The following is a 26,424-nucleotide window of genomic DNA, read 5'->3' as shown; positions in this document are numbered from 1 at the left end:
TCTCTCTCTCTGCCTCATATCCTCTCTCTCCCCGCTGAACTAATACAGGCTAGTTAGGTCTCTCTCTCTCTCTGCCTCATATCCTCTCTCCCCCCCGCTGAACTAATACAGGCTAGTTAGGTCTCTCTCTCTCTCTCTGCCTCATATCCTCTCTCTCCCCCACTGAACTAATACAGGCTAGTTAGGTCTCTCTCTCTCTCTGCCTCATATCCTCTCTCCCCCCCGCTGAACTAATACAGGCTAGTTAGGTCTCTCTCTCTCTCTCTCTGCCTCATATCCTCTCTCCCCCCCGCTGAACTAATACAGGCTAGTTAGGTCTCTCTATCTCTCTCTGCCTCATATCCTCTCTCTCCCCTGCTGAACTAATACAGGCTAGTTAGGTCTCTCTCTCTCTGCCTCATATCCTCCCCCCCGCTGAACTAATACAGGCTAGTTAGGTCTCTCTCTCTCTCTCTCTCTCTCTCTGCCTCATATCCTCTCTCTCCCCCGCTGAACTAATACAGGCTAGTTAGGTCTCTCTCTCTCTCTCTGCCTCATATCCTCTCTCCCCCCCGCTGAACTAATACAGGCTAGCTAGGTCTCTCTCTCTCTCTCTGCCTCATATCCTCTCTCTCCCCCGCTGAACTAATACAGGCTAGTTAGGTCTCTCTCTCTCTCTGCCTCATATCCTCTCTCCCCCGCTGAACTAATACAGGCTAGTTAGGTCTCTCTCTCTCTCTCTGCCTCATATCCTCTCTCTCCCCCACTGAACTAATACAGGCTAGTTAGGTCTCTCTCTCTCTCTGCCTCATATCCTCTCTCCCCCCCGCTGAACTAATACAGGCTAGTTAGGTCTCTCTCTCTCTCTCTCTGCCTCATATCCTCTCTCCCCCCGCTGAACTAATACAGGCTAGTTAGGTCTCTCTATCTCTCTCTGCCTCATATCCTCTCTCTCCCCTGCTGAACTAATACAGGCTAGTTAGGTCTCTCTCTCTCTGCCTCATATCCTCTCCCCCCCCGCTGAACTAATACAGGCTAGTTAGGTCTCTCTCTCTCTCTCTCTCTGCCTCATATCCTCTCTCTCCCCCGCTGAACTAATACAGGCTAGTTAGGTCTCTCTCTCTCTCTCTCTCTCTCTGCCTCATATCCTCTCTCTCCCCCGCTGAACTAATACAGGCTAGTTAGGTCTCTCTCTCTCTCTCTCTCTCTCTGCCTCATATCCTCTCTCCCCCCCGCTGAACTAATACAGGCTAGTTAGGTCTCTCTCTCTCTCTCTGCCTCATATCCTCTCTCTCCCCCGCTGAACTAATACAGGCTAGTAAGGTCTCTCTCTCCCTCTCTCTCTGCCTCATATCCTCTCCCCCCCGCTGAACTAATACAGGCTAGTTAGGTCTCTCTCTCTCTCTCTCTCTCTTGCCTCATATCCTCTCTCTCCCCCGCTGAACTAATACAGGCTAGTTAGGTCTCTCTCTCTCTCTCTCTCTGCCTCATATCCTCTCTCTCCCCCGCTGAACTAATACAGGCTAGTTAGGTCTCTCTCTCTCTCTGCCTCATATCCTCTCTCTCCCCCACTGAACTAATACAGGCTAGTAAGGTCTCTCTCTCTCTCTGCCTCATATCCTCTCTCTCCCCCGCTGAACTAATACAGGCTAGTTAGGTCTCTCTCTCTCTCTGCCTCATATCCTCTCTCTCCCCCGCTGAACTAATACAGGCTAGTTAGGTCTCTCTCTCTCTGCCTCATATCCTCTCTCTCCCCCACTGAACTAATACAGGCTAGTAAGGTCTCTCTCTCTCTCTGCCTCATATCCTCTCTCTCCCTCGCTGAACTAATACAGGCTAGTAAGGTCTCTCTCTCTCTCTGCCTCATATCCTCTCTCTCCCCCGCTGAACTAATACAGGCTAGTTAGGTCTCTCTCTCTCTCTGCCTCATATCCTCTCTCTCCCCCGCTGAACTAATACAGGCTAGTTAGGTCTCTCTCTCTCTCTCTCTCTCTCTCTGCCTCATATCCTCTCTCTCCCCCGCTGAACTAATACAGGCTAGTTAGGTCTCTCTCTCTCTCTGCCTCATATCCTCTCTCTCCCCCGCTGAACTAATACAGGCTAGTTAGGTCTCTCTCTCTCTCTCTCTCTCTCTGCCTCATATCCTCTCTCTCCCCCCGCTGAACTAATACAGGCTAGTTAGGTCTCTCTCTCTCTCTCTCTCCCTCTGCCTCATATCCTCTCTCTCCCCCGCTGAACTAATACAGGCTAGTTAGGTCTCTCTCTCTCTCTCTCTCCTGCCTCATATCCTCTCTCTCCCCCGCTGAACTAATACAGGCTAGTTAGGTCTCTCTATCTCTCTCTGCCTCATATCCTCTCTCTCCCCCGCTGAACTAATACAGGCTAGTTAGGTCTCTCTCTCTCTCTCTCTCTCTGCCTCATATCCTCTCTCTCCCCCGCTGAACTAATACAGGCTAGTTAGGTCTCTCTCTCTCTCTCTCTCTCTCTGCCTCATATCCTCTCTCCCCCCCGCTGAACTAATACAGGCTAGTAAGGTCTCTCTCTCCCTCTCTCTGCTCTCGGCTCTACTTCGCTCTCAGTCTAATGGCAGAATCAGCAATTACAGGCGGGTACTGTGACAGAGGAGAGGAGAAAGTGAGAGTGACAGACACAAAGATAGAGAGAGAGACAAAGAGAGAGAGTGCACCCTGTGGGGGTTAAGTGAATGGAGAGAGAGAGAGAGAGAGAGAGAGAGAGAGAGAGAGAGATGAGGTCTGCCTGCCGGGGGGGGTTTCTTTCTACTCCACAGACCTGAGGCACAGAGACACTGAGGATCATACCAGGTCAGACAGAGAAGAGGGAGTAAGACAGACATACAGAGGGGTGTGTGTTTATGTATGTATGTGTGTGTGTGTGTGTGTCAAATCAAATGTTATTTATTACATGTGCCGAATACAACTGCTGTAGACTTTACAGTGAAATGCTTGCTTATGAACCTGTACCAATGATGCAGTGTGTGTGTGTGTGTGTGTGTGTTAGTGATGCAGCTGTTTTCTCTCGGGCAGCAAAGACATTTAGGGACAGGGGAGAAATTGCAATAGGCATAACAAATAAAAAAACGGGAAAGATTTTCAGTACAACATGTCCAAATGCCATCAGTTATCTGAACAGTAGCGCTTTTTTAGGTCAGTTCGGTTTCGGTTAGATTATAAAAAAATAATTATGATTTCGGTTTCGATATTTTTCCATTATTTAATAATAACATTACAATGATTTTAGAGCTTTTTAACAGAAATTCCAAAACCCCAAATAGTGAACATTCTATTGCCAAAACAAAGAAAATATCCCATTGTCTCTGTCAGGTCCACATTGGGTAGACCAGTGGTTCACAACCAGGGGTTCTAGGACCCCTCGGGGTGGCCTATCCACAGGGGGTACTTGAGAAGACTCATGAGACCATAGGTCTACTGGTAAAATGCACATGAGGGGGTACTCCAGGCAGAGCAAAATTCAGTTGGTGGTACAGTAACCAAAAAAGGTTGGGAACCACTGGGTAGACATCAATTGAAAAATTTACAATAATATTTCAGTTGTGTATACTACTTAATTTTTTATTTTATAATTTTTCCTTCCTTAAAGTCATCATCTCATCTCTGCTCAGGCAGTAGCAGTCAGCCAGCCAGACCATCTAACGTTATCTCCGTTCTCCCCATACTGTACTGTCTTTAGTTATCCTATTTAGCTAGCCTGCCTAAGTATGCTGCAGAGCTGTCTAACAAAATCATTTCACAAGAAATTCAAAGTAGATAAGATATACTTTCACAAACTCTGTCTCTGTCCCGCTCATCGTTGTGTTGTGTAGATTCCTCTCTCATGCAGTCTTTGTGTAAGGTGGGAAGGCAGGCAACAAGCTTAGGTCCAAAATAAGCCCATAGAAACGGATTGGGCTTATTTTGGACAGATTTTGGCGAGAGTGAAACCTCTCGCTTCGCCTCTTCCTCTCTGATCTGTCTCTGTCAGAGCCGGAAAAAACAGGCGCAATGGATTATGGTCATTGTAGTTAATTACCACGTTTCGGAGCTGAACTAGGTTGAATATTTGCTTAAATGAAAACTACAACTTCCTTCAGCCCAGCGTCCCACATAGTTATTGACTTGATTTCTTATTTGACTTCTCTGTAGAGAAACGTTGCATTGGGCTCACAAAAAACGGAACAAAATGGAATTCAAGTAATTGAACCGATGTCGGTCAATTAGTTGTTTAGGCCTAATAACCGAGGGAAAATAACTAATTGTCGGTTAATCGCTCAGCGCTACCGGCACTGCTATCATCCTCTTTTACCACCTCACCAAATCCTTCCCAAACATTAGGCTACTGTTCTTCTATTGACCTTTTTGCCTCAGTGGATCGACGTGAACTTTTTCTGCCCATGTTCCCAAAAGCATTTGGCAACTGGCCCTAAACTTAGGCGACGCACTAACGGCAGATACAAAATTATGAAAGAATGTAGCCTATAAATATGAATTTCACAAGGATTTTTAATGCGAGAGAGCGACACAGAGACAGACAGACAGACAGACAGAGAGAGCGAGAGAGAGACAGAGACAGACACACAGAGAGAGAGAGAGAGGGGGGCCCTGGTCAAAAGTAGGGCACTATGTAGGGAATAGGGTGCTATTTGGGACGCCGACAAAGCCATTTGTACAGTCACCATCACATTATAACATGACTATAATTCAATTCTATTGTTGAAGGGGGAGCTGTAATAGCTTTCAGTAGAGAAGGCCACACAAATCTGCATCCCAAATGGCAACCTATTCAGCGCACTACTTTTGACCAGGGCCCATAGTGCTCTGGTCAAAGTAGTGCACTATGAAGGGAATATAGTGCCATTTGGGATGTAGCCACACTCTCTTCCTGGAGCCGCACAGCACAGGAGCACTTTACATTCTGGTCATCAAGCCTAGCAGACGCTATTATGGAAACGCACACAATAAGTGCATTCAGCGAAGGACGGTGAAACGCCCACATAACACTATCATCTCAAGTGAAACCTTCAAAATGATGTGTTAGAAGCCGCCATAGTACTACAATGTTATCACAAGTCAGCCAATTGTTTCTAAAACATGACATAATATGTAATACTTACAACTATCCATATCTACAACCAGACCTGGGTTCAAACACTTCAAACATCTCTCCCAATACTTTGAGCGTTTGTTTCAGTCTGCCTGGAGCGCCAGATGGATTTGCAGTTTTGGGACTTTTCTATTGGTTTATTGAGCCAGGCAAGCTTCTAAATCAGGTCTACAACTATTCCAGAGCACTGTGAAAATGAAAAACTGGAAATCGAGGATTGTGCTACAATACGAAAAAACATCATCCATCCTGCCTATACATTTTCCTCAACATGTGCTTCACAGGCCACGGCCATTAAAATAACACTGGGAGCCCTAATGGCAGCCGGCTGTCATCCCAGTTTTCTGTGAACATCTGCTTCTGAGGAGCAACTGGGGTGCTGGGGCGGCTCTACTGTAGAGCAGGATCCCTTTGTTGTACTTTAATGACATTATTATGTTGCTGATGTGAACTCCCAGGTTGAAGACAGTGTATGTATGTACAGTGGCTTGCGAAAGTATTCACCCCCCTTGGAAATTTTCCTATTTTGTTGCCTTACAGCCTGGAGTTAAAATGGATTTTTGGGGGTTTGTATCATTTGATTTACACAACATGCCTACCTATTTTTTCTTGTGAAATAAACAAGAAATGAGACAAAAAAAACAGAAAACTTCAGCGTGCATAACTATTCACCCCCCCAAAGTCAATATTTTGTAGAGCCACCTTTTGCAGCAATTACAGCTGCAAGTCTCTTGGGGTATGTCTCTATAAGCTTGGCACATCTAGCCACTGGGATTTTTGGCCATTCTTCAAGACAAAACTGCTCCAGCTCCTTCAAGTTGGATGGGTTCCGCTGGTGTACAGCAATCTTTAAGTCATACCACAGATTCTCAATTGGATTGAGGTCTGGGCTTTGACTAGGTCATTCCAAGACATAAATGTTTCCCTTTAAACCACTCAAGTGTTGCTTTAGCAGTATGCTTAGGGTCATTGTCCTGCTGGAAGGTGAACCTCCGTCCCGGTCTCAAATCTCTGGAAGACTGAAACAGGTTTCCCTCAAGAATTTCCCTGAATTTAGCGCCATCCATCATTCCTTCAATTCTGACCAGTTTCCCAGTCTCTGCCGATGAAAAACATCCCCACAGCATGATGCTGCCACCACCATGCTTCACTGTTGAGATGGTGTTCTCGGGGTGATGAGAGGTGTTGGGTTTGCGCCAGACATAGCATTTTCCTTGATGGCCAAAAAGCTCAATTTTAGTCTCATCTGACCACAGTACCTTCTTCCATATGTTTGAGGAGTCTCACACATGCCTTTTGGCAAACACCAAACGCGTTTGTTTATTTTTTTCTTTAAGCAATGGCTTTTTCTGGCCACTCTTCTGTAAAGCCCAGCTCTGTGGAATGTACGGCTTAAAGTGGTCCTATGGACAGATACTCCAATCTCCGCTGTGGAGCTTTGCAGCTCCTTCAGGGTTATCTTTGGTCTCTTTGTTGCCTCTCTGATTAATGCCCTCCTTGCCTGGTCCGTGAGTTTTGGTGGACGCGGCCCTCTCTTGGCAGGTTTGTTGTGGTGCCATATTCTTTCCATTTTTTAATAATGGATTTAAAAATGGTGCTCCGTGTGATGTTCAAAGTTTCAGATATTTTTTTATAACCCAACCCTGATCTGTACTTCTCCAAAACTTTGTCCCTGACCTGTTTGGAGAGCTCATTGGTCTTCATGGTGCCACTTGCTTGGTGGTACCCCTTGCTTAGTGGTGTTGCAGAATCTGGGGCCTTTCAGAACAGGTGTATATATACTGAGATAATGTGACACAGATTTCACACAGGTGGACTTTATTTAACTAATTATGTGACTTCTGAAGGTAATTGGTTGCACCAGATCTTATTTAGGGGCTTCATAGCAAAGGGGGTGAAAACATATGCACGCACCACTTTTCCACTATTTATTTTTTAGAATCTTTTGAAACAAGTTATTTTTTTCATTTCACTTCAACAATTTGGACTATTTTGTATATGTCCATTACATGAAATCCAAATAAAAATCCATTTAAATTACAGGTTGTAATGCAACAAAATAGGAAAAACACCAAGGGGGATGAATACTTTTGCAAGGCACTGTTTGTACAGTGAGGGAAAAAAGTATTTGCCCACTGACAAAGACATGATCAGTCTATAATTTTAATGGTAGGTTTATTTGAACAGTGAGAGACAGAAAAACAACAAAAAAATCCAGAAAAACGCATGTCAAAAATGTTATAAATTGATTTGCATTTTGATGAGGGAAATAAGTATTTGACCCCTCTGCAAAACATGACTTAGTACTTGGTGGCAAAACCCTTGTTGGCAATCACAGAGGTCAGACTTTTCTTGTAGTTGGCCACCAGGTTTGCACACATCTCAGGAGGGATTTTGTCCCACTCCTCTTTGCAGATCTTCTCCAAGTCATTAAGGTTTCGAGGCTGACGTTTGGCAACTCAAACCTTCAGCTCCCTCCACAGATTTTCTATGGGATTAAGGTCTGGAGACTGGCTAGGCCACTCCAGGACCTTAATGTGCTTCTTCTTGAGCCACTCCTTTGTTGCCTTGGCCGTGTGTTTTGGGTCATTGTCATGCTGGAATACCCATCCACGACCCATTTTCAATGCCCTGGCTGAGGGAAGGAGGTTCTCACCCAAGATTTGACAGTACATGGCCCCGTCCATCGTCCCTTTGATACGGTGAAGTTGTCCTGTCCCCTTAGCAGAAAAACACCCCCAAAGCATAATGTTTCCACCTCCATGTTTGACGTGGGGATGGTGTTCTTGGGGTCATAGGCAGCATTCCTCCTCCTCCACACACGGCGAGTTGAGTTGATGCCAAAGAGCTCGGTTTTGGTCTCATCTGACCACAACACTTTCACCCAGTTCTCCTCTGAATCATTCAGATATTCATTGGCAAACTTCAGACGGCCCTGTATATGTGCTTTCTTGAGCAGGGGGACCTTGCGGGCGCTGCAGGAATTCAGTCCTTCGCGGCGTAGTGTGTTATCAATTGTTTTCTTGGTGACTATGGTCCCAGCTGCCTTGAGATCATTGACAAGATCCTCCCGTGTAGTTCTGGGCTGATTCCTCACCGTTCCCATGATCATTACAACTCCACGACGTGAGATCTTGCATGGAGCCCCAGGCCGAGGGAGATTGACAGTTATCCTGTGTTTCTTCCATTTGCGAATAATCGCACCAACTGTTGTCACCTTCTCACCAAGCTGCTTGGCGATGGTCTTGTAGCCCATTCCAGCCTTGTGTAGGTCTACAATCTTGTCCCTGACATTCTTGGAGAGCTCTTTGGTCTTGGCCATGGTGGAGAGTTTGGAATCTGATTGATTGATTGCTTCTGTGGACAGGTGTCTTTTATACAGGTAACGAGCTGAGATTAGGAGCAGCTCGTTACCTGTATAAAAGACACCTGGGAGCCAGAAATCTTTCTGATTGAGAGGGGATCAAATACTTATTTCCCTCATTAAAATGCAAATCAATTTATAACATTTTTGACATGCGTTTTTCTGGATTTTGTTGTTGTTATTCTGTCTCTCACTGTTCAAATAAACCTACCATTAAAATTATAGACTGATCATTTCTTTGTCAGTGGGCAAACGTACAAAATCAGCAGGGGATTAAATACTTTTTTCCCTCACTGTATGTATGCATATATACAGTACCAGTCAAAAGTTTGGACACACCTACACTTATTCAAGGGTTTTTCTTTATTTTTACTATTTTCTAAATTTCTATGAAATAACACATATGGAATCATGTAGTAACCAAAAAAGTGTTACACAAATCAAAATATATTTTATATTTGAGATTCTTCAAATAGCCACCCTTTGCCTCCATGACAGCTTTGCACACTCTTGGCATTCTCTCAACCAGCTTCACCTGGAATGCTTTTCCAACAGTCTTGAAGGAGTTCCCACATATGCTGAGCACTTGTTGGCTGCTTTTCCTTCACTCTGCGGTCTGACTCATCCCAAACCATCTCAATTTGGTTGAGGTCGGGGGATTGTGGAGGCCAGGTCATCTGATGCAGCACTCCATCACTCTCCTTCTTGGTAAAATAGCCCTTACACAGCCTGGAGGTGTGTTGGGTCATTGTCCTGTTGAAAAACAAATGATAGTCCCACTATGCCCAAACCAGATGGGATGGCGTATTGCTGCAGAATGCTGTGGTAGCCATGCTGGTTAAGTGTGCCTTGAATTCTAAATAAATCACAGACAGTGTCACCAGCAAAGCACCCCCACACCATAACACCTCCTCCTCCATGCTTTACGGTGGGAAATACACATGCGGAGATCATCTGTTCACCCACACCGCGTCTCACAAAGACACGGCGGTTGGAGCCAAAAATCTCCAATTTGGACTCCAGACCAAATGAGACATTTCCACCAGTCTAATGTCCATTGTTCGTGTTTCTTGGCCCAAGCAAGTCTCTTCTTCTTATTGGTGTCCTTTAGTAATGGTTTCTTTGCAGCAATTCGACCATGAAGGCCTGATTCACACAGTCTCCTCTGAATAGTTGATGTTGAGATGTGTCTGTTACTTGAACTGTGTGAAGCATTTATTTGGGCTGCAATTTCTGAGGCTGGTAACTCTAATGAACTCTGGGTCTTCCATTCCTGTGGCGGTCCTCATGAGAGCCAGTTTCATCATAGCGCTTGATGGTTTTTGCGACTGCACTGGAAGAAACTTTAAAAGTTCTTGAAACTTTCTGTATTGACTGACCTTCATGTCTTAAAGTAATGATGGCCTGTCGTTTCTCGTTGCTTATTCGAGCTGTTCTTGCCATAATATGGACTTGGTCTTTTACCAAATAGGCCTATCTTCTGTATACCCCCCCTTCCTTGTCACAACACAACTGATTGGCTCAAACGCATTAAGAAGGAAATAAATTCCACAAATTAACTTTAAGAAGGCACACCTATTAATTGAAATGCATTCCAGGTGACTACCTCATGAAGCTGGTTGAGAGAATGCCAAGAGTGTGCAAAGCTGTCATCAAGGCAAAGGGTGGCTATTTGAACAATCTCAAATATAAAATATATTTTGATTTGTTTAAGACTTTTTTGGTCACTACATGATTCCATATGTGTTATTTCATAGTTTTGATGTCTTCACTATTATTCTACAATGTAAAAAATAGTAAAAATAAAGAAAAAACCTTGAATGAGTAGGTGTCCAAACGTTTGACTGGTACAGTATATACATACATACATCCATACATCACAAAACCCATAGACAAGATCGCCATCTAGTGTCAGTACTACAGAGTCACACTCACCTTCTGTACCTTTGCATGATGTCTAGGGTCTGCTGTGTGTATTCTGAATCGACACACAACTGCAGAGAGACACGCATACACACATGCGCGCACACTTACCTCTGTTTGTTCTGAGGCAGGGCCTTGGCATCCACTGTAAACATCTTGGACACAAACACAATGACAGGGGCTGTGTCATCACTGGAACACTGCATGAAGGCTGGGGACACACAGGACAAGGCTACTGAGCATATAGTTAGAATGCAATAAGAGAACCAAGTACCACTGTATACAGAAACTACAGCACATGCTCTGTGTAAAATATAGGACTAAACAGTTTATTTGACTCAAAGTAAATATGGACCGAAATATAGATTCCATTCTTGCTTAAATGTGATTTTTAAATGGAGGAAAGTCTCTGTTCTCAACAGAGATACTGTATGACTCCTTACCCACCCAGATACTATACAGATTATGTCATTAACATGTTCAAACATTGCCTCTCATTTTAGCCCCAGCTCTAAAAGGCACCTAGGACATGTTCAGTAGTGCACAACGTAACAAAACATTTTGCAACGAAAAAACGTGTTTCTTATTGGACAAATTTAGGTAGAACCCTCCCGGTTTTGGCCCATTTTGCTTCTGTTTGTTTCCAAGTCAAGACACCAAACAGCTTCCCTGGCAATTTATTGATCTATGAATATCATTGATTAGCTATTAAACAAGGTTGTCAAATCTGGAGGTACTGTGATCGGTACTACCTGAACGTATCCATTTTTTGATTTTGTTAAAAATGTTCCCTCTGTTTTGTGCATTCAACGCAACACTGATCTCGTTAACATGAGGTGAGAGCTGGAAAGAGAAAACACCTGCCAACTCTCCTCTCCATAGCCAGGCGGTCTGTGAAAGAAGAAAGCCTTGAACTGGGGCTGGGTGGAGGGAGGAAATGACTAGCAGGTCTCCTAAACTAACACCTTCAGATGAAACAGAAACACCTTGGTAATAAAAGCAGAACATGCCAGATGGGCTTTGGAAGAGCTCACACACACATCCTCCCACACACTGAACCACCCACATACAGCAGACCAAGCCAACCTTTCTGCAACTGCAGAGTATGTGTGTGTGTGTGTCTCACCTGTCTTCAGCTCCTGGGTCTGCAGGGGTAGTGAGTGGAACCTGCGTGCTCCCACACTCATCAGTCTCTCTATTCTCTCAGAGGTCATGTCCAACGGACTGGGCAGCTTATCACACACCATGGCTGGGGCACAGGGTTAAGGAAGCACACACACACACACAAAGACAGACAGGCACACACACACCTCACCCTTCCCTACCCCCGCCCTTACATCCAGAGGTAGGATACAGAGTACAGCCTGTGAGACGGGGAGCCACTGGCTGCAGATGGCAGAGAGGAGGACTTTGGGGTCGGAGTGACGGGAGTCTCTGGTCATCACCTTAACACCTAGTGACATCATCATCTTCTCTGTCTTCTCCTTATCTCTGAGAGGAGAGAGAGAGAGACAGAGAGAGTACACGTACGTCATCATTCACATCTCAAAAGCACTTCATCTTACATTTACATTTTACATTTAGGTCATTTAGCAGACGCTCTTATCCAGAGCGACTTACAGTTAGTGAATGCATACATGTATTTTTTTATTTAAAAAAAATCATACTGGCCCCCCGTGGGAAACGAACCCAAATTGTTTTTACATTTTAGTCATTTAGCAGACGCTCTTATCCAGAGCGACTTACAGTTAGTGAGTGCATACATATTTTTTTTATACTGGCCCCCCGTGGGAATCGAACCCACAACCCTGGCGTTGCAAACGCCATGCTCTACCAACTGAGCTACATCCCTGCCGGCCATTCCCTCCCCTACCCTGGACGACGCTTGGCCAATTGTGCGCCGCCCCATGGGTCTCCCGGTCGCGGCCGGCTACGACAGAGCCTGGATTCGAACCAGGATCTCTAGTGGCACAGCTAGCACTGCGATGCAGTGCCTTAGACCACTGCGCCACTCGGGAGATGTCCCTGCCGGCCAAACCCTCCCCTACCTTGGACGACGCTGGACTAATTGTGCGCCGCCCATCTTCATACACACTTCAACATTAAACAAGGAGGAAATAAAAACTGAATAGAGATTGATAAGATTTGAGATAGAGATCACATCATCAGAGATGTGCATCCCTTACCGTCTGGTAACGACAGCGTCATATAAACTCCATACGTTGTCCAGGACGAGCTGAACAAACAGAGGCTTCTTTCCTTTGGCCTGGAGAGAGGGAAGAGGAGGACTAGTGAGAAAATGGATCTTTCAGAAACATTCAAACCGTTGCTTGCTCTTATCTAGACGGATAATCATTGATTGGATTTATGCACTATTTTCTTCACTCTGGGTGCGTCCCAAATGGCACCATATCCTGTATATAGTGCACTACAGACGTGGTGTACTGGCGTTAATAGCTGGCTGTACCAACAAATAGGCTACAATGTGGTATTATGAAAGCTCTGAAGAGGCACACACAGTGCTGTTTCTCACCAAGTGCACTGAGTGGACACACACACACACACCAAAGTGCATAGGCGCACACACACTCATGCACGCGCACTCACACACACACACCAGCACATAGGTCAACCCGTCCAGCCTCTCAGCTCCAGTACTGTAAAACGACTCGCGTTCTAAAAGTGCTCCAATCCAAATATGACCCTGTGTCACCGAATGTAGGACATGGCTTAAATATATCATATGCAGTCAAACCTCCATAGCACTCAAAGCAAGCATTCTATTCCCTATGGGCCCTGGTCAAAAGTAGTGCACTATAAAGGGAATATGGTGCCATTTGGGATGCATGTTATGTCCTTCATCTCTCTGAAAGGGCTGGCTACTGGCTACACTAAAAGCTCTGTTATCCACTTTCTATGGACTGAAAATCAATGGGACAGACTGAAGGTTGGACTGTGTGTGTGTGTGTGTGTGTATGTGTGCGTTGATGAGTCTACTCTGTTCTATAGTGGAAGAAAGATTATATTGATCAGTCTGAGAATGTGACAGTCTGTGTGTAATGTATGTTCATTATGATAGTCTCACCCAGACTCCCACTGCATGACCAAATGAACACAACAAATTACAAATGCTCAAAATAAAGGTTTCTTTGGACCTTTAGAAGGTAGTGTACTGGACGGAGTCACTACTGGATGTTAATAATGAACATAAGGACAATTCAAGGGCCAACACGTAACAACAAACAACAGACTGGTAACCGAGGGCTTATGGTGCTGCCCACTCCATAGTCTACTAGCTAGCGCTGGAGGCTAATGGCTAATGCAGCCAGAAGGGTCAGAAGCTAGTGTGGTTCTGAGTGGGAGTCTGCAACAGAGTGGCTTTAGTACTATAAAGTGGAATCCATTAGCACCATACAGCTGCAACACTTAGTCCATGGGCCTGTCCAAATACCCGTACTTGTGTTCTAAATAGTACTCTGATTGGGTATGTGAAAATAGAACGTTTTATAGTACGTGAAATGTTGAAAATGTAGTATGATTTAAATGTCAGGATGTCACACTCATTTAGTCTTTTCATCTAGAAGAATTTGCTGCATAGCATTGAGGAAGAGAATGCTCCTCTCAGACCCACGTGTGTTTGACAACAGCTGATAATCAGATAAGATCACGTGCAGTACAAAAATGAACAAATGGCGGGGAACAACCCAATTGTGCATCAGATGAAGCCTTCTCAGTATGGATGAGCCTAGTATGTTGATATTTGTTGCTTACTGCATACGTTTTCACTAAACATTTCGTTCTTAATAGTATGATTAGTACACAGTATGAAGTTTTAGTAAGAGGTAGGCAAGACAGATTTCGGACACGGCTACTGTCCCAAATGGCAGCATATTCCCTATATAGTGCACTACTTTTGACCAGAGCCCTATGGGCCTTGGTCAAAAGTATAGCACTGTAAATAAAATAGGGTGCCATTTAAATAAAATAGGGTGCCATTTGGGATGCAACGCTTAGCATTCATTACCGTGGTAGAATGTTTGCATTGGTCTTACCTGAGCTCCCTTCATGATCTTCTTGGCTTTAGCATTGAGGTAGAAGTCTCCCCAGAGGGTCTTCAGGAGCACCTCAGTCCTGATGCCCATCCTCAGGCTGTGGATCTGGGCAAACTGCTGGATACTACAAGAAACACACAAAGCTGCTAATGCTGGAAAAGACCAACAACAAAAAAGCAAAACACCACAGTCATTTATCAACTTTTCCCCCCTCAATTATGCTTCAGTCTCTTTGATTTGGGTTATAGTTTGACAGAGATCTTCGCTGACAATAGCCTGCATTGAACATTTGAAATCTATGCCTGTTTGTAATTCCCTGAGGTTTCAGTGATGTGTTTTTTAAGTAGTCCAAACAGAGCTTTTTAGGCAAAAAAAGAGCAATGGGTCACTTGAATGGGTGTCGGTCAACACAGCTTCCACTGAATACCAGTGACTTCATTGGTTAGTTTATAGATCCTAGAGCCCCAGCTGCCCTCAAAACAAGGTATCTGTGTCCACCTATATAAAACAGACATACTAATGACATACAATGACTATAATGCATACAGTCTAGTCTGTCTGCAGTAGCTATTATGTGACTGCTCTGTAGCATGGGGGAGAACATTAAACACCTTGCTAGCAGAGCACTGACCTGATTGGAGGGACATAAGAATGTACAGGCTGGCTAGGATGAAATATCATTACATTGGGTTTAAGATGTTTTGACTGTTATGTGAACAAGGGCTACAGTTCTCTTCCTACTCAGCTGATTATTTAGATTTCTACATTAATTGCAGTCATGCAGAATCATACCCTCCATTCCACGATTTTGGTCTCATCTGTTCTCAGCAGAAGGTTCTGAAAGCTAAGGCAAAAGCCCCACCTAGTGGACATTTCAACAATAACCAAATACCTGACATCAACTCCCTAGACACGTATTGATGGCCCCATATACAGTGGGGGAAAAAAGTATTTAGTCAGCTACCAATTGTGCAAGTTCTCCCACTTAAAAAGTTGAGAGAGGCCTGTAATTTTCATCATAGGTACACGTCAACTATGACAGACAAATTGAGAAAAAAAAATCCAGAAAATCACATTGTAGGATTTTTAATGAATTTATTTGCAAATTATGGTGGAAAATAAGTATTTGGTCACCTACAAACAAGCAAGATTTCTGGCTCTCACAGACCTGTAACTTCTTCTTTAAGAGGCTCCTCTGTCCTCCACTCGTTACCTGTATTAATGGCACCTGTTTGAACTTGTTATCAGTATAAAAGACACCTGTCCACAACCTCAAACAGTCACACTCCAAACTCCACTATGGCCAAGACCAAAGAGCTGTCAAAGGACACCAGAAACAAAATTGTAGACCTGCACCAGGCTGGGAAGACTGAATCTGCAATAGGTAAGCAGCTTGGTTTGAAGAAATCAACTGTGGGAGCAATTATTAGGAAATGGAAGACATACAAGACCACTGATAATCTCCCTCGATCTGGGGCTCCACGCAAGATCTCACCCCGTGGGGTCAAAATGATCACAAGAACGGTGAGCAAAAATCCCAGAACCACACAGGGGGACCTAGTGAATGACTTGCAGAGAGCTGGGACCAAAGTAACAAAGCCTACCATCAGTAACACACTACGCCGCCAGGGACTCAAATCCTGCAGTGCAAGATGTGTCCCCCTGCTTAAGCCAGTACATGTCCAGGCCCGTCTGACGTTTGCTAGAGTGCATTTGGATGATCCAGAAGAGGATTGGGAGAATGTCATGTGGTCAGATGAAACCAAAATAGAACTTTTTGGTAAAAACTCAACTCGTCGTGTTTGGAGGACAAAGAATGCTGAGTTGCATCCAAAGAACACCATACCTACTGTGAAGCATGGGGGTGGAAACATCATGCTTTGGGGCTGTTTTTCTGCAAAGGGACCAGGACGACTGATCCGTGTAAAGGAAAGAATGAATGGGGCCATGTATCATGAGATTTTGAGTGAAAACCTCCTTCCATCAGCAAGGGCATTGAAGATGAAACGTGGCTGGGTCTTTCAGCATGACAATGATCCCAAACACACCGCCCGGGCAACGAAGGAGTGGCTTCGTAAGAAGCATTTCAAGGTCCTGGAGTGGTCTAGCCAGTCTCCAGAACTCAACCCCATAGAAAATCTTTGGAGGGAGTTGAAAGTCCTTGTTGCCCAGCGACAGCCCCAAAACATCACTGCTCTAGAGGAGATCTGCATGGAGGAATGGACCAAAATACCAGCAACAGTGTGTGAAAACCTTGTGAACACTTACAGAAAACGTTTGACCTGTGTCATTGCCAACAAAGGGTATATAACAAAGTATTGAGAAACTTTTGTTATTGACCAAATACTTATTTTCCACCATAATTTGCAAATAAATTCATAAAAAATCCTACAATGTGATTTTCTGGAGAAAAAAAATCTCATTTTGTCTGTCATAGTTGACGTGTACCTATGATGAAAATTACAGGCCTCTCTCATCTTTTTAAGTGGGAGAACTTGCACAATTGGGGGCTGACTAAATACTTTTTTCCCCCACTGTACAGTGCATTCGGAAAGTATTCAGACACCTTGACTTTTTCCACATTTTGTTAGGTTACAGCCTTATTCTAAAATTGATTAAATTATTTTTGTTCTTCTGGAAGGTTCTATATAGACAGGTGTGTGCCTTTCCAAATCATGTCCAATCAATTGAATTTACCACAGGTGGACTCCAATCAAGTTGTAGAAGCATCTCAAGGATGATAAATGGAAACAGGATGCACCTGAGCTCAATTTCAAGTCACATAGCAAAGGGTCTGAATACTTATGTAAATAAGGTATTTCCGTTTTTTTTGTAAAAAAAAAGAAATGTTTTCGCTTTGTCATTATAGGGTATCGTGTGTAGATTGCTGAGGAAATTGTTTTATTTAAGGCTGTAACGTAACAAAATGTGGAAAAAGTCAAGGGGTCTGAATACTTTCCGAATGCACTGTATTTCTGAAATATGAGGTATTAGGTGTAAGTAGTTCTGTCCTCTACTAGTCTAATAGGAGTTTACACTACAGTGCCTTGCAAAAGTATTCATCCCCCTTGGGGTTTTTCCTATTTTGTTGCATTCCAACCTGTAATTTAAAGTGAAATGAAAAAAATTACTTGTTTCAAAAAATTCAAAAAAATAAATAACGGAAAAGTGGTGCGTGCATATGTATTCACCCCCTTTGCTATGAAGCCCCTAAATAAGATCTGGTGCAACCAATTACCTTCAGAAGTCACATAATTAGTTAAATAAAGTCCACCTGTGTGCAATCTAAGCGTCACATGATCTCAGTATACAGTGGGGAAAAAAAGTATTTAGTCAGCCACCAATTGTGCAAGTTCTCCCACTTAAAAAGATGAGAGAGGCCTGTAATTTTCATCATAGGTACACGTCAACTATGACAGACAAATTGTGGGAAAAAAATCCAGAAAATCACATTGTAGGATTTTTAATGAATTTATTTGCAAATTATGGTGGAAAATAAGTATTTGGTCACCTACAAACAAGCAAGATTTCTGGCTCTCACAGACCTGTAACTTCTTCTTTAAGAGGCTCCTCTGTCCTCCACTCGTTACCTGTATTAATGGCACCTGTTTGAACTTGTTATCAGTATAAAAGACACCTGTCCACAACCTCAAACAGTCACACTCCAAACTCCACTATGGCCAAGACCAAAGAGCTGTCAAAGGACTCCAGAAACAAAATTGTAGACCTGCACCAGGCTGGGAAGACTGAATCTGCAATAGGTAAGCAGCTTGGTTTGAAGAAATCAACTGTGGGAGCAATTATTAGGAAATGGAAGACATACAAGACCACTGATAATCTCCCTCAATCTGGGGCTCCACGCAAGATCTCACCCCGTGGGGTCCAAATGATCACAAGAACGGTGAGCAAAAATCCCAGAACCACACAGGGGGACCTAGTGAATGACTTGCAGAGAGCTGGGACCAAAGTAACAAAGCCTACCATCAGTAACACACTACGCCGCCAGGGACTCAAATCCTGCAGTGCGAGACGTGTCCCCCTGCTTAAGCCAGTACATGTCCAGGCCCGTCTGACGTTTGCTAGAGTGCATTTGGATGATCCAGAAGAGGATTGGGAGAATGTCATGTGGTCAGATGAAACCAAAATAGAACTTTTTGGTAAAAACTCAACTTGTCGTGTTTGGAGGACAAAGAATGCTGAGTTGCATCCAAAGAACACCATACCTACTGTGAAGCATGGGGGTGGAAACATCATGCTTTGGGGCTGTTTTTCTGCAAAGGGACCAGGACGACTGATCCGTGTAAAGGAAAGAATGAATGGGGCCATGTATCATGAGATTTTGAGTGAAAACCTCCTTCCATCAGCAAGGGCATTGAAGATGAAACGTGGCTGGGTCTTTCAGCATGACAATGATCCCAAACACACCGCCCGGGCAACGAAGGAGTGGCTTCTTAAGAAGCATTTCAAGGTCCTGGAGTGGCCTAGCCAGTCTCCAGATCTCAACCTCATAGAAAATCTTTGGAGGGAGTTGAAAGTCCGTGTTGCCCAGCGACAGCCCCAAAACATCACTGCTCTAGAGGAGATCTGCATGGAGGAATGGGCCAAAATACCAGCAACAGTGTGTGAAAACCTTGTGAATACTTACAGAAAACGTTTGACCTGTGTCATTGCCAACAAAGGGTATATAACAAAGTATTGAGAAACTTTTGTTATTGACCAAATACTTATTTTCCACCATAATTTGCAAATAAATGTATTTAAAATCCTACAATGTGATTTTCTGGATTTTTTTTCTCTCATTTTGTCTGTCATAGTTGACGTGTACCTATGATGAAAATTACAGGCCTCTCATCTTTTTAAGTGGGAGAACTTGCACAATTGGTGGCTGACTAAATACTTATTTTCCCCACTGTATATACACCTGTTCTGAAAGGCCCCAGAGTCTGCAACACCACTAAGCAAGGGGCACCACCAAGCAAGCGGCACCATGAAGACCAAGGAGCTCTCCAAACAGGTCAGGGACAAAGTTGTGGAGAAGTACAGATCAGGGTTTGGTTATAAAAAAATATCCAAAACTTTTAACAACCCACGGAGCACCATTAAATCCATTATTCCAAGATGGCGTAGCAGTGCGGTCGCTTTTATTTCATCGTCCTGTGTAAATATCCCGTTATCTCAATTTTTACTTTCATTCTTTAACTAAATATACTTTCCTGCAACCCGCCTCACCCAACGTGGAAAGGATTCTATTATTTCTTTATAACTTTCATCAAGAACCTTAAGCTGAAACGAGTGTAGCCGCAATCTGAATGGCTACCTGCTATTAGTTACCGTTAGCGTCTTCACCACTGTCCGTGGCCTACACTATCCACCAGCCAGCTCTAGCTCTAGCCTGGACAATTCGTCGGCCAGTCTGCACAGCGTGCTATCGACCCAGCGTGCTATCGACCCAGAGCTTATTGGACTTTCTGCCGGAATCACTGGACCCTAGCGCCGGATCATCACAACCAGCTAGCTAGCTGCAACCTGTTGTTGGTTGATTACCATTGCCCTATAGCAAGCACCAGTTAGCCTTGAGCTAGCCTCAGGCCCATTCTCCCGGCTATCTACCTCTCTGTCAACCGGACGGGACCTCCTAGTGTTGACACTGAGCCCCGCCGATCCAACACGACTGGTTTGCCGACGAAATAGTCTGATGTGGTTTCAACAGGCTTCCCGTTGCGACGACCACGAAGATCCATCTGCCAGCCCCGGCCCGCTAGCACACGCAAACTACAACTGTGCTCCCTGCTAGCTGTGCTGAAGCACCAATTTGAACTGCTCTCGGACTCACATATTGCTGTTCACTGGACCTTATGATCACTCAGCTGCACAGCTGATGCCTGCTGGACTGTTCCTTTACACGGTACCCTGTCCTGTTTATTCTGTTTAGTCTTAGCCCAAACGTTATCGCTATTTCCAGTTGTGTCTTAGCTCTCTCTAATAACACCTGTGACTGCTTTATGCCTCTCTCCCATGTCAATTATGCCTTGCCTATTGCTGTTTGGGTTAGTTCTTATTATACAATTTCACTGTAGAACCCCTAGTCCCTCTCAAACTGCCTCATATAGTTCCTTTGTTCCACCCCCCATACACGCCAAGACCGGCTCAATCGATGCCTCCAATGACGCTATCTCTTTCATTGTTACCCAACGCTTAGGGTTACCTGAACTGTACTCATATCCTTTTCTGTACATAATGCCCTGAATCTTTTCTACAACGCCCGGAGAACTGCCCCCTTTATTCTATGTACCCAACGCACTAGAAGACCAGTTCTTAAAGCCTTTAGTCGTATCCTTATTCTAGTCCTCCTCTGTTCCTCTGGTGATGTAGAGGCTAACCCAGGCCCTGCAGCCCCCAGTATCACTCCTACTCCCCAGGAGCTATCATTTGTTGACTTCTGTAACCGTAAAAGTCTTGGTTTTCTGCACATAAATATCAGAAGCCTCCTTCCTAAGTTTGAGTTATTCACTGCGTTAGCACACTCCGCCAACCCTGATGTTCTAGCAGTGTCTGAATCCTGGCTTAGGAAGGCCACCAAAAATTCTGAAATGTCCATCCCCAACTATAACATTTTCCGTCTAGATAGAACTGCCAAAGGGGGTGGAGTTGCAATCTACTGTAGAGATAGCCTGCAGAGCTCCATCATACTATCCAGGTCTGTGCCCAAACAGTTTGAGCTTCTACTTCTAAAAATCCACCTTTCCAGAAATAAATCTCTCACTGTTGCCGCTTGCTACAGACCCCCCTCAGCCCCCCAGCTGTGCCCTGGACACCATATGTGAATTGATTGCCCCCATCTATCCTCAGAGTTCGTACTGCTTGGTGACCTAAATTGGGATATGCTTAACACCCCAGCCATCCTACAATCTAAACTAGATGCCCTCAATCTCACACAAATTATCAACGAACCTACCAGGTACAACCCTAAATCCGTAAACATGGGTACCCTCATAGATATCATCCTGACTAACTTACCCTCTAAATACACCTCCGCTGTCTTCAACCAGGATCTCAGCGATCACTGCCTTATTGCCTGCGTCCGTAACGGGTCCGTGGTCAAACGACCACCCCTCATCACTGTCAAACGCTCCCAAAAACACTTCAGCGAGCAGGCCTTCCTAATTGACCTGGCCCAGGTATCCTGGATGGATATAGATCTAATTCCGTCAGTAGAGGATGCCTGGTTGTTCTTTAAAAGTAATTTCCTCTCAATCTTAAATAGACATGCCCCATTCAAAAAATACAGAACTAAGAACAGATATAGCCCCTGGTTCTCCTCAGACTTGACTGCCCTTGACCAGCACAAAAACATCCTGTGGCGTACTGCATTAGCATCAAATAGCCCCCGAGATATGCAACTTTTCAGGGAAGTTAGGAACCAATATAGTTAGGAAAGCAAAGGCTAACTTTTTCAAACAGAAATTTGCATCCTGTAGCACTAACTCCAAAAAGTTTTGGGACACTGTAAAGTCCATGGAAAATAAGAGCACTTCCTCCCAGCTGCCCACTGCACTGAGGCTAGGAAACACTATCACCACCGATAAATCTACAATAATCGAGAACTTCAACAAGCATTTTGCTACGGCTGGCCATGCTTTCCACTTGGCTACCACTACCCCGGCCACCAGCTCTGCACCCTCCGCTGCAACTTGCCCATGCCCCCCCCGCTTCTCCTTCACACAAATCCAGACAGCTGATGTTCTAAAAGAGCTGCAAAATCTGGACCCCTACAAATCATCTGGGCTAGACAATCTGGACCCTTTCTTTCTAAAACTAGCCGCCGAAATTGTCGCAACCCCTATTACTAGCCTGTTCAACCTCTCTTTCGTAACGTCTGAGATCCCCAGAGATTGGAAAGCTGCCGCGGTCATCCCCCTCTTCAAAGGGGGTGACACTCTAGATCCAAACTGTTACAGACCCATATCCATCCTGCCTTGCCTTTCAAAAGTTTTTGAAAGCCAAGTCAACAAACAGATCACCGACGATTTCGAATCCCACCGTACCTTCTCCGCTATGCAATCCGGTTTCCGAGCTGGTCATGGGTGCACTTCAGCCACGCTCAAGGTCCTAAATGATATTATAACCGCGATCGATAATAGACAGTACTGTGCAGCCGTCTTCATCGACCTGGCCAAGGCTTTCGACTCTGTCAACCACCGCATTCTTATTGGCAGACTAAATAGCCTTGGTTTCTCAAATGACTGCCTCGCCTGGTTCACTAACTACTTCTCAGATAGAGTTCAATGTGTCAAATCGGAGGGCCTGTTGTCTGGACCTATGGCAGTCTCTATGGGGGTGCCACAGGGTTCAATTCTTGGGCCGACTCTTTTCTCTGTGTATATCAATGACGTCGCTCTTGCTGCTGGTGACTCTCAGATCCACCTCTACGCAGACGACACCATTTTGTATACATCTGGCCCTTCATTGGACACTGTGTTAACAAACCTCCAAACGAGCTTCAATTCCATACAACACTCCTTCAGTAGCCTCCAACTGCTCTTAAACACTAGTAAAACTAAATGCATGCTCTTCAACCGAACGCTGCTTGCACCCGCCCAACCGACTAGAATCACTACTCTCGACGGGTCTGACCTAGAGTATGTGGACAACTACAAATATCTAGGTGTCTGGTTAGACTGTAAACTCTCCTTCCAGACTCACATTAAGAATCTCCAATCCAAAGTTAAATCTAGAATCGGTTTCCTATTTCGCAACAAAGCCTCCTTCACTCATGCTGCCAAACATGCCCTCGTAAAACTGACTATCCTACCGATCCTTGACTTCGGCGATGTCATTTACAAAATAGCCTCCAACACTCTACTCAGCAAATTGGATGTAGTCTATCACAGTGCCATCCATTTTGTCTCCAAAGCCCCATATAATACCCACCACTGTGACCTGTACGCTCTTGTTGGCTGGTCCTCACTACATATTAGTCGCCAAACCCACTGGCTCCAGGCCATCTATAAATCACTGCTAGGCAAATCCCCGCCTTATCTTAGCTCATTGGTCACCATAGCAACACCCACCCGTAGTCTGCGCTCCAGCGGGTATATCTCACTGGTCATCCCCAAAGCCAACACCTCCTTTGGCCGCAATTCCTTCCAGTTCTCTGCTGCCAATGACTGGAACAAATTGCAAAAATCTCTGAAGCTGGAGACACTTATCTCCCTCACTAACTTTAAGCATCAGTTGTCAGAGCACCTTACCGATCACTGCACCTGTACACAGCCCATCTGAAATTAGCCCGCCCAACTACCTCATCCCTATATTGTTATTTATTTTGCTCATTTGTACCCCAGTATCTCTATTTGCACATCATCTCTTGCACATCTATCATTCCAGTGTTAATACTAATTGTAATTATTTTGCACTATAGCCTATTTTATTGCCTTACCTCCATAACTTGCTACATTTGCACACTGTATATTATATGTATTTCTGTTGTATTTTTGACTTTGTTTTGTTTTACCCCATATGTAACTCTGTGTTGTTGTTTTTATCGCACTGCTTTGCTTTATCTTGGCCAGGTCGCAGTTGTAAATGAGAACTTGTTCTCAACTGGTTTACCTGGTTAAATAAAGGTGAAATAAAATAAAATTAAAAATTAAATTAAAATTAAATTAAAAAATAGAAAGAATATGGCACCACAACAAACCTGCCAAGAGAGGGCCACCCAACAAAACTCAAGGACCAGGCAAGGAGGGCATTAATCAGAGAGGCAACAAAGAGACCAAAGATAACCCTGAAGGAGCTGCAAAGCTCCACAGCGGAGATTAGAGTATCTGTCCATTGGACCACTTTAAGCCGTACACTCCACGGAGCTGGGCTTTACGGAAGAGTGGCCAGAAATAAGCCATTGCTTAAAGAAAAATATATAGCAAACACGTTTGGAGTTCGCCAAAAGGCATGTGGGAGACTCCCCAAACATATGGAAGAAGGTACTCTGGTCAGATGAGACTAAAATTGAGCTTTTTGGCCATCAAGGAAAACGCTATGTCTGGCGCAAACCCAACACCTCTCATCACCCCGAGAACACCATCCCAACAGTGAAGCATGGTGGTGGCAGCATCATGCTGTGGGGATGTTTTTCATCGGCAGAGACTGGGAAACTGGTCAGAATTGAAGGAATGATGGATGGCGCTAAATTCAGGGAAATTCTTGAGGGAAACCTGTTTCAGTCTTCCAGAGATTTGAGACCGGGACGGAGGTTCACCTTCCAGCAGGACAATGACCTTAAGCATACTGCTAAAGCAACACTTGATTGGTTTAAGGGGAAACCTTTAAATGTCTTGGAATGGCCTAGTCAAAGCCCAGACCTCAATCCAATTGAGAATATGTGGTATGACTTAAAAATTGCTGTACACCAGCGGAACCCATCCAACTTGAAGGAGCTGGAGCAGTTTTGTCTTGAAGAATGGCCAAAAGTCCCAGTGGCTAGATGTGGCAAGCTTATAGAGACATACCCCAAGAGACTTGCAGCTGTAATTGCTGCAAAAGGTGGCTCTACAAAGTATTGACTTTGGGGGGGTGAATAGTTTTGTACGCTCAAGTTCTGTTTTTTTGTCTTATTTCTTGTTTGTTTGACAATAAAACATATTTTGCATCTTCAAAGTGGTAGGCATGTAGTGTAAATCAAATGATACAAACCCCCCAAAAATCCATTTTAATTCCAGGTTGTAAGGCAACAAAATAGGAAAAATGCCAAGGGGGTTGAATATTTTCGCAAGCCACTTTTGCTTACTATATAATTCATTAGGATCTAAGAAGCAGCATTAGGAAGTGTCAAGTGAAAGGTTGGGACTGGGGATTGATTTTCTAACCAGGTTAATTTCCAATAGGGAAACCACTCTTTGCAATGGGATGAAACAGTGAGGAAATTGTCCAATAAGAAAATATTATTGTTGTTTTCCGATTCAAAACGTTTTGCTACGGTGTGCCCTTCTGAACAGACCCCAGGCTACAGACGCACAAGACCTTAACAGAGGACCGGCAGCCAGCCCAGGGTCCTTTTCACTAGGAACCAAACAGGAGCAAACAGGCCCAAAAGGGGAGAGACTACCTCCTAAACTGAACATGTCCAATAAGAAATGCTTGTTTTTGTTCTCCGTTGCAAAACGTTTGGCTACGGTGTGTACTAATGCATATAACCCAGGACCCACCTGAAGCCCCATCCGTCTATGGCACTGGCGAAGACCACATTCCCCTGGTCTGGAGAGAAGTAGAGCTGGGAGTCGTCCGAATCCTCCAGGCCGGCGCTCCAGTCGTATACCTGCTCTGACCCGAGACACTCAGCAGGCTTGACGTCCCCCTCCTCCTTATCTTCCTCCGCCCGTTCCTCTTTCACCGCACGGTCCTCCAGCACTTTGGAGGTAAACAGAGAGCCTGTCACTGCATTCACCTGTGAGGAGGGAAAAGTGACTTTATGTTAGAATATAGTCCACTTCTCTATTATAAGAATCATACACGTTCCAGAACATTTCTGTTATAACCGATTCCTTAACCGAAAACAGAGTACATTCAATTCAGTTCAGTTCGTTTCAGTTCAGTTGAATTAATCTTACCCCTCAAGGGCAATTAGTTGTGTACTACCTATATGGCAGGTATACAGATTCTGTCTCACGTTTTTTTTATACTAATAACACTTGTCTTTAGAGGTGAGGGACTCACCTGTTCTAGAATCTTCTGCAGGTGTGTGTAGGCTTCCTGAGAGGTGAGCTTCAGCTCCAAGATGAGCCGGTCAATCTTGTTGATCACCAGCACAGGCCTGATGTTCTCCAGCCACGCCTGACGCAGCACTGCTTGGGTCTACAGATGGATAGACAAACAAACAAACACGGACGGACACACACACACACACAGATACACACACACAAATGGACACACACACACACACAGAGACCCGGACACACAGAGACACACACACACACACCAGAGAAACATCAT

The 26,424-nt window shown here is 44.5% G+C and overlaps 1 protein-coding gene across 2 annotated transcripts in view; it reads right to left on the bottom strand.

Annotated features, from left to right (window-relative positions):
- efl1 (elongation factor like GTPase 1) overlaps nucleotides 1–26,424 on the bottom strand; it is a 116,409-nt gene that overhangs the window by 87,759 nt on the left and 2,226 nt on the right. For both annotated transcript variants that reach the window (XM_045225282.1, XM_041899147.2), the window contains exons 6-12: nucleotides 26,149–26,286; nucleotides 25,641–25,879; nucleotides 14,437–14,560; nucleotides 12,571–12,650; nucleotides 11,739–11,875; nucleotides 11,511–11,633; nucleotides 10,496–10,595 (exon numbers count right to left, since the gene is read on the bottom strand). In XM_045225282.1, the coding sequence (XP_045081217.1) occupies nucleotides 10,496–10,595; nucleotides 11,511–11,633; nucleotides 11,739–11,875; nucleotides 12,571–12,650; nucleotides 14,437–14,560; nucleotides 25,641–25,879; nucleotides 26,149–26,286 (941 nt within the window). The remainder of the gene's footprint in view (nucleotides 1–10,495; nucleotides 10,596–11,510; nucleotides 11,634–11,738; nucleotides 11,876–12,570; nucleotides 12,651–14,436; nucleotides 14,561–25,640; nucleotides 25,880–26,148; nucleotides 26,287–26,424) is intronic.

Source organism: Coregonus clupeaformis, chromosome 15 (genome assembly GCF_020615455.1).
Source record: "Coregonus clupeaformis isolate EN_2021a chromosome 15, ASM2061545v1, whole genome shotgun sequence".
In the NCBI taxonomy this organism is placed as follows: domain Eukaryota; kingdom Metazoa; phylum Chordata; class Actinopteri; order Salmoniformes; family Salmonidae; genus Coregonus; species Coregonus clupeaformis.
This window is presented reverse-complemented; position numbering and strand designations above follow the sequence as displayed.